The sequence below is a fragment of the Vespula pensylvanica genome, chromosome 7 (genome assembly GCF_014466175.1).
Source record: "Vespula pensylvanica isolate Volc-1 chromosome 7, ASM1446617v1, whole genome shotgun sequence".
Taxonomy (NCBI): domain Eukaryota; kingdom Metazoa; phylum Arthropoda; class Insecta; order Hymenoptera; family Vespidae; genus Vespula; species Vespula pensylvanica.
The window spans coordinates 3,460,815-3,477,033 of NC_057691.1; the positions used below are offsets into that span (position 1 = coordinate 3,460,815).

General features: G+C 43.0%; 1 protein-coding gene across 1 annotated transcript in view; it reads right to left on the reverse strand.

The window, feature by feature from the left end:
• Positions 1 to 16,219, reverse strand: part of LOC122630635 (zinc finger protein 608-like) — a 176,425-nt gene that overhangs the window by 37,818 nt on the left and 122,388 nt on the right. The window contains exon 3 of the mRNA XM_043815354.1: positions 11,477 to 14,584. Within this exon, the coding sequence (XP_043671289.1) occupies positions 11,477 to 13,729 (2,253 nt within the window). The 5' untranslated portion in view covers positions 13,730 to 14,584. The remainder of the gene's footprint in view (positions 1 to 11,476; positions 14,585 to 16,219) is intronic.

The window sequence follows — 16,219 nt, forward strand, 5'->3', positions numbered from 1 at the left end:
TTCGCAGCCGAGAGAGTGACGAGCGAGCCTTCGTCAGCTGCGAAACGATTTGCGAAAATTTATTCTCGTGATCATACCTCCACACACACACACACACATACACACACACGCACGTACGCACACACCTTCTCGCTCCTTATCTCTTTGCTCTTTCTTTCATTTCTTATCGTAAAAACGAAAAAAAGAAAAGTTAATAAGATGCATTTCAGGAAAAAAAGTAAAAAAGATAGAGAGAAAGAAAAAAGAAAAAGAAAGGAAGGAAAACCGGAGAATATTCCATTTCCATTTACAAAAAAAAAAAAAAGAAAAGAAAAAGGAAAAGAAAAAAAAATGTCGACGACCGAAATCATCGTCGATCTCAAAGAAAGCTAACAAAAGGGTAATAGGCAAAACGGCGTTTTAATTAGAACGGACGCTTAATTATACCAAAATCGCCGGTATTACCCCTGCCGTCAGAGAAAATTTCAGGCCCGTTATTCGTGACGCCATTCGGCCGCTTGCCACCCTTCTTCCCTACCGGCCACCCTTTTTGCTTTAACGGAAAAGGGCTGAAGGAGGTCGAGGAGTTCACTCGGCAAGCCCCCAAGACACGAATCGAGTTCGCTTCGACGCTCTTCGTGTCCCTTTCTTCCTTACTTCACCACTCTCTCTCTCTCTCTCTCTCTCTCTTTTTACTACTACTATTACTATTACTACTACTACTATTGCTGCTGCTACCAACCCCTTATTTCTTTACCTCGACTCCAGAGTTTTCCCTCTTTCACCGTGAAATCTTACCCCGGTTCTATACCCTCCATCTTTCTCATCTAGCCACGAACTCTAACTCTCCCTTTCTCTCTCCCTCTTTACCACTAAACTTTCCACTCGAATATTCCCTCTATCTCTATCTCCCTCTTTCTTTGTCATTGTCGTGTCTCACTCTGTACTTCTTCCATTCTCCAAGACTTCCACCACCTTCTCACTCGCTAGAAAACTTTTCCCCTCTATCTCTTTCTCTCTTTTTCTTTTCTTTCTTTTTTTCTCTTTCGATCTGTTTTTTTCTTTCGACCTCACTCTCGACACGAACACGCACACTCATTCACTCACATACATACAGATACATAAATGATGTCAATAGTCTTTTTCTTTTTTTTTTTTTTTTTTGAAGCATTCTAACCCTTCTTCTTTACGAATTATACACGTATACTTGTAAGAAAAAAGAAACAGAGAGAGAAAGGGAAAGAGAGAGAGAGAGAGAGAGAGAGACATGAAATGAGCTCACGCACGCACGCGTGTACGCGGCCAAGGGCGTGGCGCGTCCAAGGGCGTGTTGAAACGCAACCCGGAAGACGACTCTTTTCTTCGGTTCAAGAAGAGGAGAGAAGAGAACAGAACAGAACAGAACAGAACAGAACAGAACAGAAAAGAAGAAAAGAGAAGAGAAGAAAAGAAAAAAAGAGAAGAGAAGAGAAGAAGGTTGTCCAGTGAGGGATGAGAAACGGCTAGATCGAAAGGACGGATGAGTTTTACTTCGACTCCGGAGATATCCTCTCGTGAATCCCGACAGAAGGGATAACTGTTGCTCCCTCGTTTTTCTTCCTATTTAATTCCGCTCAAAGAAATTTTTCTATTCCTCAATTTCGTCCAATATAATTCCTGTTAAAACTTATAAAAGAAAGAAACGTAGAAGAAAATAATAATAACGATAATGATGATAATGACGACGACGACGACGACGACGACGATGATGATAATTCTTAAATAATATACATATAGAAAATATTTAACTTCAAACGTAAAACACTACGATAAAAATCCATTTTTACACGTCACATTCATCATACGTGTACTTTATATTTTCACACATCGTTTATATTCGGTAAAAGGGGAGAAAAAAAAAGAAAAAAAAGAAAAAAAAAAATAAATAATTGATAAGAGATAGGATTCAAAGTGACCGATACGAATCCAACAACTCTCTTCTCTATTTAACCTCTTTTCCCATCGTCGCATTTTATTTAGAGATAAAGAGAAAAAGAGCAAAGAGAAAGAGAGAGGGAGAGAGTGAAAAAAAAAAAAAAGATATGATCGAACGGAGATCAAAGATACCAAAAGAAAAGGCCGCACCGTCGGAGAGATCGAGACAGTGCTTTCTCCCCTCCCCTTTACCCACCCCTCTTGGATGCAGCCGATCGGAATTGCGGTTCAACGGGGAAGGCCAAATTGCATGGACGAGCTGTGGGAGCGCGATCGTGAGTGGAATATCGTGTATCGAGTATCGAGACTCGATATTCGATGAAGCCGAAAGGGTTCGATAATAAGAGCCGTACCTGAATCGCTATACGCGCCTTCTTAACGCGAGTCGATCGATTTGTTTTTAACGCGCTCTCTCTCTCTCTCTCTCTCTCTCTCTCTCTCTCTCTCTCTCTCTCTCTCGCACACGCACGCACACATATACACACATATATTTTCCCTCTCTTCCCTACTCATGAAGAAACATCAGGGGAAAAAAGAAAAAAAAACGACGAACTTGGACCTGAGAGAAAGAGAGAAAGACAACTTGAATCAGGCAAACAAAAACTACGGGAAATTATCCTTGATCCGTGATAACCGAATGAAAAGATAAAAACGATTCAAACGAAACACCCCGTTAAAATATTATTAAACTCAATGGACGGATAATTGGATCGGCGAGCGTATAAATTATTGGAATAAAAATATCATAAAGAAATAATTTTTACTTTCGATTAAATAACGATCGAACGAGAACATTGATATCAAATTTACAGGATCTTGTCTGTATAATTATACACGGCGTAACCGATAATTTTCTACTTTCCTACCTAAGAAATGAGATTTCAAATGAACACTTTCGAGATAACAGACGAAATACGAATACCGGTGATATGAGATTATTTATATTGTCGATCATTATTACTGGCAAATATGTACTAATTGCGACTATATTTCATTTTATTCATAGATTTTCTAAAAAAAAAAAAAAAAAAAAAAAGAAAGAAAGAAAGAAAAAAATAGATATCAATTCTTTGCGGGTGTATATTATACCCGAGGCTAGACAAAACCAACTTTCTCGGATATATATATATATATATATATATTTTCTTCGATCATGCTCATATCTTTTTCTTTTCGTTTCCCGGAAATTAAATATTAATGAATAAAATAGAACGATATAAATTTGATTTATTAATTTTAATAGATCGAAGAAATAATTCAAATTCAATTTAAATGTTAGGTAACCATACAACAGAAATATATTGTAAAATTGATCAAAACCGCGACTAAAGATATAACGTTAAAAATAAAACATCGCAAACAATATTCCATTAAAATATCACATCAGATTCTTTTATGAACCCCTACGGTATTGTGTAATACGGAATAGAATGAAATATTCAATGTCGAAGAAACGAGCAAAAGCAAACAAAAACGGAGAGAGGTAGACAGAGAAAGAGAGAAAAAGAGAGAAAAGAGGAAAATGGAAAAATAACGTAAAAGAAATAAAATCCGCATGAAAATTGAAACACGTGGGAAGAAAAAAAGAAGAACATAAAAAAAACAATGTGCTCGTTGTCGTAAAATCGACGCAAGAAATACGAGAGAGTCTATCGAATGAAAGGTTAAATCTTCAAAACAGCATATACATATTTTATCTATCTCTTTCTCTCTCTTTTTCTCTTTCTTTTTCTTTTTGGCCTTCCAACGGAACATCGTCATCAACGTCGGCCATTATGATCGTGAAGTCGAAGTGCTTCTACGCTCGTTTCCTCTTACAATCCTACTCGCGGATCTCTCTCTCTCTCTCTCTCTCTCTCTCTCTCTCTCTCTCTTTCTCTTTTTCTCTCTTTCTCTCTTTATCTCTCTCTCTCTCTCTCTTGTATCTATCTCTCTCTATCTATCCTCTTCCTCTTCCTCCTGCTCCTCTTCTTCATCCTCCTCTCGTCAGTTCCTCCGTGCGTTTCAACGAACGCGCCGTATAATCGACGACGCGTGAAAAGGGCTGAAAGTAAGCGGTAACGGAGAAGAAAAAGGGCTTCGAAGTCGGGTTCTTCGAGTTGGCAGATACGGTTTGGCTTGTGAAAATACGACGACGAGAAAAGAAGTGAAACCGAGAGAAGATCTGCTTTCCAGTTGAACGGACGCAACATTTTCATTCTTCTGCCACTACGTAAACCTTTTTTCTATCTTTATCTTTCTTTTTAACGAGAGAAAAGGAGAGAGAGAGAGAGAGAGAGAGAGAGAGAGTATAAAAAAGAGACATCGATCGATTGGTCGACGTCTTATTTTAATCCCAAAACATCCTCCAAGAACCATTTCGCTTATTATAAAACATTTTCTCTTGACTCATTTCTATTTGCTCGAATGAACAACAAGATCTTTCTTATTATGAATAATATTACGGATAAAAATCAAGGTTATACATATACATATATATATATATATAAATTATAAGATAAGAATTCTCGACCTTTTCATTTTCGAACTCGGTTATATAAGAATGTGAAAGTGACAGGAAAAGGAGAAAAGAGTAGAGGAAAATAAGTGGGGAAAAATGGAGCGAAGAGAAGAAAAGAAGAAAGACAGAAAGAAAGGAAAAAAAGAAAAAAGGGAAGAAAAAAAAAGGAAATGAAGAAAGAAAGAACTCGAAGAGGAAAGCAGAATGTATAAAGAAAAGAGAAAAGAGAGAAAGAAAGAGAGAGAAAGAGAGAGAGCGCGTTACGGAAGTCTGGAAAGACGAAAGACGACAAACGGCGTCGTCACCGGCGACTACGACGACGACGACGACGACGACGACGACGACGACGACGACTACTACTACTACTACTACTACTAGTACTATTACTAATACTACTACTGCTACCTACTACTACTACTACTACTACACAACGACGACAACGACGACGACGAAGTCGGCGACGCTCGTGTTTGTCCGTGTATTCATCCGTGTACTCCTGAGGGCGGAGACCGCAGAGTATTGATTTCACCCCCTTTGCCCGGCCACCCCTGCCTCACGCCGCGGTGTCAGCACCCACCCTCCCTCTCATCCCTCTTTCCAAGTCCTCTTGCCCCTCTAACAGCGCTCGTAGCGGCGTCGCCACCGTGCTGCTGCTGCTGCTACTGCTGCTGCTGCTGCTGCTGCTGAAGCCACCACCCTCGCTTTACCATCTCTCTCTATTTCTCTCTGTCTGTCTCTCTCTCTCTCTCTCTCTCTCTCTCTCTCTTTCTCTCTTTCACTATCCATCTATCTCTATCTCTATCTTTCTCTCTCAAAATCCCAATTTTACTCAAAGCAGCCGCGCGTCGCTGACAACGCGAGACCATCCTCTCTCTCTCTCTCTCTCTCTCTCTTTCTCTTTCTCTCTCACATGTTCGTTGATACACACTAACATAGACACCACTACGAACACGTTGAGAGATATCTTCTCTCCCCTCTTCCTCTCTCTCTCTTCATCCATCTTTCTCACTCTTTCTCCATCCTCCCGGGTGGACCAATCAAGCCTGCCAGAGTCCAATCCTGCGAAAAGCTGGCCGGGATACCAGAAAGAGAGAGAAAGAGAGAAAGAGAGAAAGAGAGAGAGAGAGAGAACAAAATGGAGGTACGAGAAACGCGATGAAAACAAGCGTTCGCGGCCTTTCACTGCGAACCTTCTCTCTCTTTCTCTCTTTCTCTCGCTCGTTATCTCTATCTCTTGATGCTTATCTTTAACCACCTATCAAGCATGCTCTACAGAATGGATCTTTCTTCTTCTTGTTCTTCTCGTTCTTTTTCTTGTTCTTTTTCTCCTTCGTTGTAGGTTCCCCGTCGTTTCTATTCGCTCGATGGAGAGCTCCTCTCGAATGCATCTATACGAATAATTTTCTATCGTAGAGCTCCTCTCGAATACATCTATACGAATAATTTCCCTCCCTATATATACCAATCCCTTTCCATCACAAAGAGACATGCGATAACTTAAGAGATAATAATCCTTGTCTATGAATGTATTTATGTAAGTACTTGATTACTTCGCACGGTTCGTTGGTGCGTGACAAATCAGTAATTTCCTAGTAATTCGCTCGCGTTGCGATCTTAGACGACGCGTACTTACATTTTATATATATATATATATATATATATATATATAAATATATAAAATTTCTCTCTCTTTAGAAGTACATCGTCGTGATAAGGAAGATAGAAAGAAAGATAGGAAGGAAGGAAGGAAGGAAGGAAGGAAGGAAGGAAGGAAGGAAGGAAGGAAGGAAATTCTCCGAGCGGAAAGTAATTTTAGGAGGTAGTCGTTTGTCGCGAGGACGAGAGAAACTCTCTACCAGTGACTCTTCTCTCTCTCCTTCCTGTTCTTCCAACTGTAACGAGGACGATATCATAAGGAACGTCTAAATAAATCTTTCCTTCTCTCTTTTCCCCTCAACCCATCCACTTCACTGCTTCTATTTGACGTAACATAAGATAGATAATGTCAAAAGTAACTTGACAACGAATTTTCTTTTTCTTCCTTTCTCTTCTTTCCTTCTTTTAGGTCTTTCGTTTTTCTCGTTCCAACGAGAAAATCTCTTTTTTATTTCACGTCGAAAAATAAATAGAAACGACACGGTAAGAAAGAGGAAAGAAGAAGGAGAAGGAAAAAGGAATAAACAAGGAACAAAAATGCTAGTACCAATGAAAAGGGTAGAAAACGTAAACGAGCATCATTGTAATTCATTGAGATCCTCTTTTATATATGCGTACGTATATGCAGAGTGTCAAATGGTTTTACAGAAATGTCGTTGTACGTCGAGCGTTTATTATGAAATTATCAAAAATGTGGACGAGGGGAGAATTAAAAAAATAAAAAAAAAAAGAGAAAGAAAGAAAAATGAAAAAAGAGAAAAAGAAAACAAGAATAATAAAAAAAAGGGGGTACGAAAGCGAGAGAGCGGAGAATAGGTGTTGAAATAATTCAACAAAAAATAACGAAGGAAAGAAAGAGAAACGAGAGAAACAGAGAGAAAGAGAGGAGATGAAATAATGGAAGCGTTGCAAAATGTAAATAAACGCGATGGTATCGACGAACGTCGAAACAGTATAGGTAGAACGTACGTATATCCATTATATAGACTTCACGTATATTCGTATGATGAAACTGTGTACAAAAGGGGGTGGATTATTTCCCCTGAAGCAAACGAGAGGGAGAGAGAAAGAGAGAGAGAGAGAGAGACAGAGAGAGTCAGCTTTGGTAGGTTGCACGTCGGGTGGCACGAGAGATCCACCCTCCATGTACCGAGTCTGGTTTCACCCTCGTTCCACCCCCTTAGCGAACGTCGATAAACGTCAATTCGCAGTCTGGGGTGCGATCAAAAATATTTGCCAAACGACGCGTCGTGCGATCGAAGCAAATCCCTGCCCTTTCCTGCAAGTTGATCTTCCTCTTTTCCTATCTAAATATATATATATATATATATATATATATGTATTTATGTGTGTATGTATGTATATACGTATACGTAGAGAGAGTACATACCTACGATACATACATATATATATGTGTGTGTATGTATGTATGTATGTATGTATGTATGTACGTACGTATGTATGCATTTGTTCGATGTGAATTCGATGATCGGAAACCGCGAATCAGCTGTTATGTGCACGAAATGAATGAAAAAGAATGAAAGAGAAAGAGAAAGAGAAAGGGAGAGAAGCAGATTCCATCTTTTTCTCATCTCATCATCGCATAGAAAGATTTTCAGAAGATCGAAGTGCTTATCGATCCGAACTCTCACATTTTATTATCTATGCAATCACAATCGCGTTTCTGATGCACATGAAACATAGAATTTAAAGAATTTTATCTTAGATCGCTCGATAATACAGGATATATACACACACATATATATATATACATATATAAATCTTGTTAGAGTTAACAAATCGATGGCTTTAGAAAAAAACAGAGAAATCTTGAAAATGTAAAGTATTATGTACGTAGCTAGATAAGCTTAAAAAAGGAAAAAGAGAAAAAAAGAAAGAAAGGTCTTTAGTTGAAACGCGATTAGAGTGTTGCTTCGTGCGACTTGTATTATTCCTAGACGGTCATCGATCCAATTAGGTTTGCTTTGACTTGGAGAATACTGCTTTAGACTCGTCTCTCTCTCTCTCTCTCTCTCTCTCTCCTTCCCTCATACACACACAAACATACATACACACACCCTCTTTCTTTCTCTTTCTCTTTAAAAGGAACTCTCGACAGCTGGAATCCAGGACTATACACGTTGTTCCTCGCGTGGAAACGCACGTGCGCTGCACGGACTAATGCTAATGAGCGTAGACTCGTCTCGTAATTGACTGAGAAGTGCGAGCACGCACAGTCTATAATACCCCCACCCACCCCCTCTAACCACCGTTCCTTTTCTTACATATAACATTTCCCCCTCTATCCCTCATTCCACTATCCAACTCCCCATTCCAACGTTTACCGTATACGATCTAGATCACCACGTCCCTTTCTACGTGTTGATCGTTCGATCGTCGATCCTCGTCCGATCGTCGATCCACGTCCGATTGACATTGATCCACGTTCAATTATTTTTGTTTCTTTTTCTAACTTCTTTGATCTTCTTTTCTCTCACGATTCCCGTTTACCTTTGGTTCTCTCTCTCTCTGTCTCTATCTTTCTCTCTCTTTCGATTTTTTACGAGAGTTTATTTGAGAATTGATCGATATGATCGAATGAAAAAAGAGCTTCGAGAGATAGACTTGCTTTTTTCTTTTTCTCTCCTTTTTTTTTTATTCCCCTTGAAGACGAGTATGTAGAAATGCGAACGAGAAAGGACGTGAACTTCCATCTTCGTCTTATTTTTTTATTAGACGACGAGAAAAACGAGATAGCAGAACGAGTTAACTTCCATCGTGGTTTTACGATTTAAAGAGGAATCTATTGGTTCCATGTCGTAGGAACCTCGACGTTAGATTTCTCTTTAACAAATAACTACGATCGTTAGATATCGCTAACGTTATCTCGAAACGATAATTGATCATTGATTCGATGGATAATACGTATATAAAAGGTGTCCCAAAATAAGTTGGAAATATTTTAAGTTACTACGGTATGTATCTAAATAATAAAAGCAAAAAATAATTTTTCTCCTTGCCGTCCATATTTAACTATGTTCGTAGAGTTATAGAGAGAATTTTCGAATTATACATTCAATTAATTAATATCGAATAAAGGTTCTAATTAATTCAAATCGATTTCGAATTGGACACGAAGAGATAAGACGTTATGCTGACGTGTATTGAAATATGAGAGACAAGTGTTTGTACAAACATAATTTCTTTTTTCATTGATTAAATGTGCCTGTCGAATTAAATCCAACTAAAGTATTTCCAATTTATTATTTTTGAGACAGTCTGTAAAAACAGACTGAAGCACGAAGAAGGCAAACAGAAATACCAGAGACACGTCGTACGTTTTTTTAGATTTAGACGTACGTAGTCGTAGATTTTACAAAGGGACATTCGACGCGAAAGATATCGCGTTTCAGCGATCGAAAGAAACTCTATCGTGGTTAGGATTCCACCCACATCAGGAACGATCCGTCACGAAACAGTCTTCGAACAAAGGGCCATTGTATTTGGAACGACTAGCTATCAAAATTCGATAACGGCCAATCGACGATATATTTTCACTCGACATATATATATATATATATATATATACATATACATAAATATATACATATATATGTGTGTGTATATATATATATATATCGAAGACTCGTGTATATGTACATATATGTATATGCAAACATACACAGATAAGACTGAAGTTACGATAAAAGATGACAACAAAATCCAATCGTTTTATCACGGACGACGTGTAACGCGGTCACACAACGCGACACGTACGACGACCTTACAATCGGTTCGTTCCCACACGCTCAAACACACAAACACACACACACACAGAGAGAGAGAGAGAGAGAGAGAGAGAGAGAGAGAGAGAGAGAGAGAGAGAGAGAGAGAGAGAGAGAGAGAGAGAGAGAAAGAGTGACACACGTGTAAGCGTTTACGCGTAGTGTACGTGTGGTACGAGTGTTTTTTTACATGCTACTACTCTAACGGATATACGCAAGAAACGCGAGATCGGAAGGTGAGGAGAGAGAGAGAGAGAGAGAGAGAGAGAGAACGAGTCGATGTGTGCCAAGGTGACCGAAGCCTTCGTCAATCTTTGTCAGAAAAAAGGAAAAAGAAAAAGAAGGAGAAAAAGAGAAGAAGGAGAAGAAGAAAAAAAAAAGGAAGAAAATATTCTCCTCGTTGATTTTATTTTTTATTTCTTAGAAATATTTCTTACTGCGATTTCTGAATCTCCAAGGTTTAGTTCCATTGCTTGGAAAGGATAACTATCTCTGTCTTTATCTTTGTCTTTCTCTCTTTCTCTCTGTCTGTCTCGTCCTACTCGGGATAAAGAGCGTTCCAAGTGAAAAATTCGTGTTGGCCTAGTGTCGAAGCTCAACCGGCTCGGCGCGTGCGGCCGAGCGTAAAATCGGATAACGTTAGAGACCTTTTCGAGGGGAAATAATGCACGGCTTTTGACGGACGGATCAAGAAACGATATGTAGCAGGATTTACGAGAGCATTCTGAAAAGTGAAAGAGGGAGAGAGAGAAAGAGAGGGGGGAGAGAAAGATAAAGATAGAGAGAAAGAGAGAGAGAGAGAGAGAGGTGAGAGAGAAGGAGGGAGTGTGAGGAGTTCGGTCCCTCGATGCACGTCAAACAAAACTAAATGAAAAAAAAAGAAGAAGAAAAAAATGTCGACGGAAAGGACGTTGTCAAAGTTTTCAAATCAACGAGTGGAATTCTCCGCCTCCTTCCGTAGAATGTTTCTAATAAAATGATTTCGAGGAACAAAGCGCCGATTAAAACGGCTTTCGTTGAACGGTAGGCAGTGGTTGTAGGAGTAGTAACAGTAGCAGCAGCAGTAGTAGCAATAATAGTAGTGGGTACGTAGGTAGTAGTAGTAGCAGTAGTAGCAGTAGTGCAGTAGTAGTAGTAGTAGTAGTAGTAGTAGTAGTAGTAGTAGTAGTAGTAGCAGTAGTAGCAGTAGTAGTAGTAGTAGCAGTAGTAGAAGTAGTAGTAGCAGTAGTAGCAGTAGTAGTAACAGCAACGGCAGTAGTAGCAGCAGCGGTAACACGCGAGAGGTAAATGAAAAGCCGGCTGTGCGGCTGATTCATTACATCATCCGTGTTTCCCGTGGACTAATTAACATCGTCGTTGTATTCGAGAAATCCAACCCGATTGCGTGGACTCTCTCGCATAGTCGGTCGAGAACGCACGTGAAAACGATAAAATGTCTGAGATATGGCTAAAGGAGAAATAACTGTATGTTCAGTGTTGGCGACGTTCGATGTTGGAAACGCACGAGTTTTGAATGAAAAAGAGGTATAGATGGTCTAGGTGTCGGTAGAGGCTGTCGAAGTAACCGGAAAGGCTGTTTTACCTTTGGTTCCGAATTGGACGTCTTCATCTTCTTGGCCGGAGGAGGACTAGCCGCAGTGTCCATGGCCTCCTCGGCCGGCGTAGTGAGGGGTGGTCCCGGTACGGAGGCCACCTTGGTCTGTTCCGGCTTGGCCGGGGCCCCGGCTGCCGTTGCGCTGGCCGGACTCGGCGGAGGACAGGGCGCCGCGGCGCTAGTCGCCGGTGGCCCGGCTCCTTGCGAGACAGAAAAGCCGGTCCTTGAGCTAGGCGGTGGTCCCTGAGTCTGTTGAGGCGCCGTCGCTGCCGGCGTCGGTCCCTGCGACTGGGTTGCCTGTCCCGCCGAGTTCTGACTCTGAGGTGCCGGCGGCCTCGCCGTTCCGTTCATCTCCGGTTTCGATTGTTGGGGCGCGTGATTGTTCTGGGGCTTCTCGTGCTTGTCACGAGCCTTTTCACGGCGATGTCCGCTCGAGCCGCGCTTCGAGCCCGCCGTCGAGGACTGCGCATTTCCCGTACCGGTCGCCGAGGCCGGCGAATGGCTGGGTTTAGATTTGTTCGAGGAAGACGATTGTCCGGTGGCACCGGCTTGACCGGCCGTGGTACCGCTACCACCGCCGCCGGCACCACCGGCACCACTACCACCACTACCACCACTACCAGCACCACTTCCACCACCGGCACCACCACCACCACTACCACCACCCGCACCGCTGACACACTCCGAATTTTGAGAGTTTTGCCCGACGGAGGCCGAAGACGAGCCCGACGTCGCCGAACCCGACGTGGAGCTCGACGATTGGGACGATCCGTTGTTGCTCTCCTGGGAGGAGGCCGTACCGTTGATCTCGTTCGACTTAACGATCTCGTGCTTGGCCTCGCTGCTCTTCGTGCCGGGCTTCGTACGTTTGATCTTCATCTTGAGGCCCTTGTCGACGGTCGCCGAATGTTCAACGGCCATCTTGCCGGGATTTCCGGCGTTACCGTGTACCACGGCGTTTACCGCGCCCACTACCGTCGCGGACCCTTGCTTTCCTCCCGTAACTAGCTGCTGCACCTGCGAAGAGGTCGAACCGTTGCTCGTCTGATTGTTACCAGTACCGTTGTTACCGCCGATGACGATCGGCCCGTTCGCCGTAGGTCCGTTGCCACCTGCGCCTAAGCTACAGGGGCTTTGGGCTCGGCCGTTTCCCGAATTACCGACGACGCAACCACCACCGGCACCACCGGACGAGGAAGAGTTCGAAGAGGAGGAGGACGACGACGAGGACGAGCCTGAGGAGGACGACGACGAGGACGACGAGACGTTAGACGAGTTCGACGAATTCGAATTGGACGATAACGAGGACGATGACTGATTAACCGCGTTCGATACTACGCCGGACGATACGACCCCGGATACCGAGTTGGACGAGTTAGACGAGTTCAAAGCGGACGCTGAGTTTTGAAGATGATGATGATTCGGATTATTCGTGGCCGATGCTGCCGAGGCAGGCGTAGAAGCCATGCCTGTCCCCGAGGAGCTCAGTTTCTCGTCCCTCGTCTTCTCAATGTCCGCATCAAGATCGATTATGAGATCTCCTATGCCAATGTCCCATTCGTTGTCGTCGTACTCGAAGTTGTTGGTCGCATTAGTCGCGGCCGGATCCAGCTCACCGGCGTTAGCAGCCACCGTGCTTGTTTTAGCCTCGCGCTGCTGGCACGCACTGCTAGACGACAACGACGACGACGACGACGAGGAAGAGGAGGAGGAGGAGGAGGAGGATACAGAAGAGGAGGATGAACCGGACGAAGAAGAGATAGAGGAGATAGAGGATGATGTCGGCGGGGTTACCGCAGCTCCTGACTTGTCTCGACCTTGATGATGATGATGATGATGGTGATGGTGATGATGATGATGATGGTGGTGATGCCGATGATGATCTCTCCCGACCGTGTTACGTTCTTGCCTTCTCTGACTACCACCGTTGTTGTTATTGTTGTTATTGCTATTACTTCCTATGCTGCTGCTGCTGCCGCTACTACTGCTTCCGCTGCTGTTGTTGCCGCCACCGCTACTACTACTACTACTACCACCACCGCTGTTGCTGCCACTGATGTTGCTGCTGCTAAGACTGCCGTTGTTGCCGTTGATGTTGCCACCGTTGCTGCTACTAACGTTGCTGCTGTGGTTGTTGTTGTTGATGCTGCCGTTACTACTAGCACCACCACCACCGATACACGGGGATGGTCCTTTGCGGTTAACGTTAGGGAGGCGACCGCCTAGTGGCGTGGTCGCCATGCCCTTGGAAACGTTTCCCCGGCACCCGCCAGCCTGATCACCGACTGCCCGCCTTTTCTCACGGATCCCGAGTAATGGCAGCGCGAGCGACACGCGTTCGTTTTACCCCGACCACCGCCCGCGAGACGCGCCTCGTCCATCGAACACATCACTTACCCCGCGGCTACTCCTTCGGTGTTCTCGATATCCAAACAAGACCCGCGCGCGCACTTCTCTCTCTCTCCCTCTCTCCCTCCCTCTCTCTCTCTCTCTCTCTTTTTCTTTTTTTCTCTCTTTCTCTCTACACAATGGCAACTCTTTCTCTTTTTTTTTTGCGCAAAAACACCTTTTTACACACCTCCTTCTCTTCTTACTCTCCCTCTTGTGATTCCGTTGATATATATATATTCGAATTTATATACTACATATATCCTGGATAATCCCAAACCTTTTTAGATCCAACGTATAGACTCCTTTGCACCATCGACACATATAACACTGATGATTACGCCCTCACGGGGCCACGAACACGGGGTCACCACCTATCACGACACATCACCGACACAAACTCGACGAATCTTATTTCGAATTCCTTTTCTCTCTACGATGTTATCCGATAACTCCAGAGATCTCTGGGAGCCTCGCCAAGATCGCTCGAGATCCCAGCCTCTCCTTTTACTTCCTTTTTTTCTTCCTTCCTTCCGTCCTTCCGTCCGTCCGTCCGTCCTTCCTTCCTTCCTTCCTTCCTTCCTTCCTTCCTTCCTTCCTTCCTTCTTAGATTCACAACAGTCGATCCATTTTTTTAGTCCGGTCACGCGATTTCTCTACGATCTTTCTTCCATGCCAAGTTAAACCACGTTTCGTAGTACGTCGAATCTGTAACAAGATGAAGAAACGAACTTCGTCATAACTTGGAAACTTTGTTTGTAAAAGCAAGATTATCGGGTAAACAAGTATTATGCTCGTAACGTTTGATGCTTTATCAGTGAACCACGTATTAACTTCGAAAGACATCCTTTGTAGTTATATCGCGATCATAAACAACGTTGCCTTCGAGATAAAGTCGCGGATGGGGCTTTTGGGTGACGGCCAATAATCAACGAGCACGTCGTTTAGTAGTATTCGAGAACGAGAGAGATAGATAGATAGATAGATAGATAGATAGATAGATAGATAGATAGATAGAGAATGAAAGAGAGAGAGAGAGGAAGAGAAAGAGAGAGTCAAAAGAGTATATGTACGCGTACAGTAAAGTAGCTTGTTAGCCGTGGATTCGATATAATTACGTGTTTAGAAAGCAACCCTTCTACTATCTCCTATTTCCCTTTATTTTTCTCTCTTTCTCTATCTTTCTCTCCCTACCTCTTCTTCCTCGTCTACAAATTGGTATTCCCACTTAGAGAGGAATTCGTGTCAGGGAACGATTAATTTTACCGGCGGCATTTTGGCCACCGTCCAAACGTTCGTTCGGCATCGGAGACGGCTGGCCGCGCGAGAAAGACCAACCCCCCCTACCACCACTACCACCTCCATCACCACTACCACCACCCAAACCATCTCCATCAGCATCCTCTCTTCCTTTCCTTCTATCCCCTCGACCGCGAGAACCCAACCTCCACCCTCCTCCCATCGTTCTCTCGCGGTTATATACACGCTAACTACTGACCATCGATCAGCTGTCCAACAGTCCGCCTGTACTCTCTTCTCTCTCTCCTCTCTCTCTCTTTACTAATTTATGTGGACGTTAACCGGTCGACGGTTTACCGTTAAACACTACTCTATTCAACGACCAAGATGATGTTCTCTTCCTTTGGGAGACTCTCTACCAACCCCTGCTATTGTTTCGGAAGTAGCTTTGAATTTACCCTTTTAGAATCCGATGTTATCCCATCTGACACTTGAAATTCATTAGTGCAAGGAATTTCGATAGAAGTGATTCTGGTTAATCAATGTCAAAGACAATTTTCGTCCAATCAAAGTTTCGTCGTCATTGTTTTTTTTTCTCTCTCTTTCTTTCTTTTTTACAAGCGACAGAGATACGTCGTCCCCGACTAAATAGAAACATTCGAATTGGTTCGAGATGCTCAATGGAATTAGCACGACAATCGTTCGCTCGATCGGTGAAAAGGTCATCGAGGACGCAATCCAGCAGGTTGTCCTTCGCTATCGGTAGAGCGATTCCATGAATGGAGATCGACGACATGCCTGAGAGAACAATTGGTAAACCCAAACTATTTGCTCCTGTTCCACACCACTCGCTTCCGGTAAACCCCGATCGTAATGACATCAATGAAGTCTATTGCCACCCGTTGAGATAGAGTTTACTCCGATTCGATTGGTACAACGTTGACCCATGGATTCTCCGTTAAGACCCGATACGACGATAAGGACGTTCGCAAACATATTTCGATCGGTATGATCATCCCACGCAAAATGGTTTAAACACACTATTGCTTCTCAGCACCGGTGCCAGATTTCGATCGTCCTATTTTTGATGCTCTTTAAGTTATA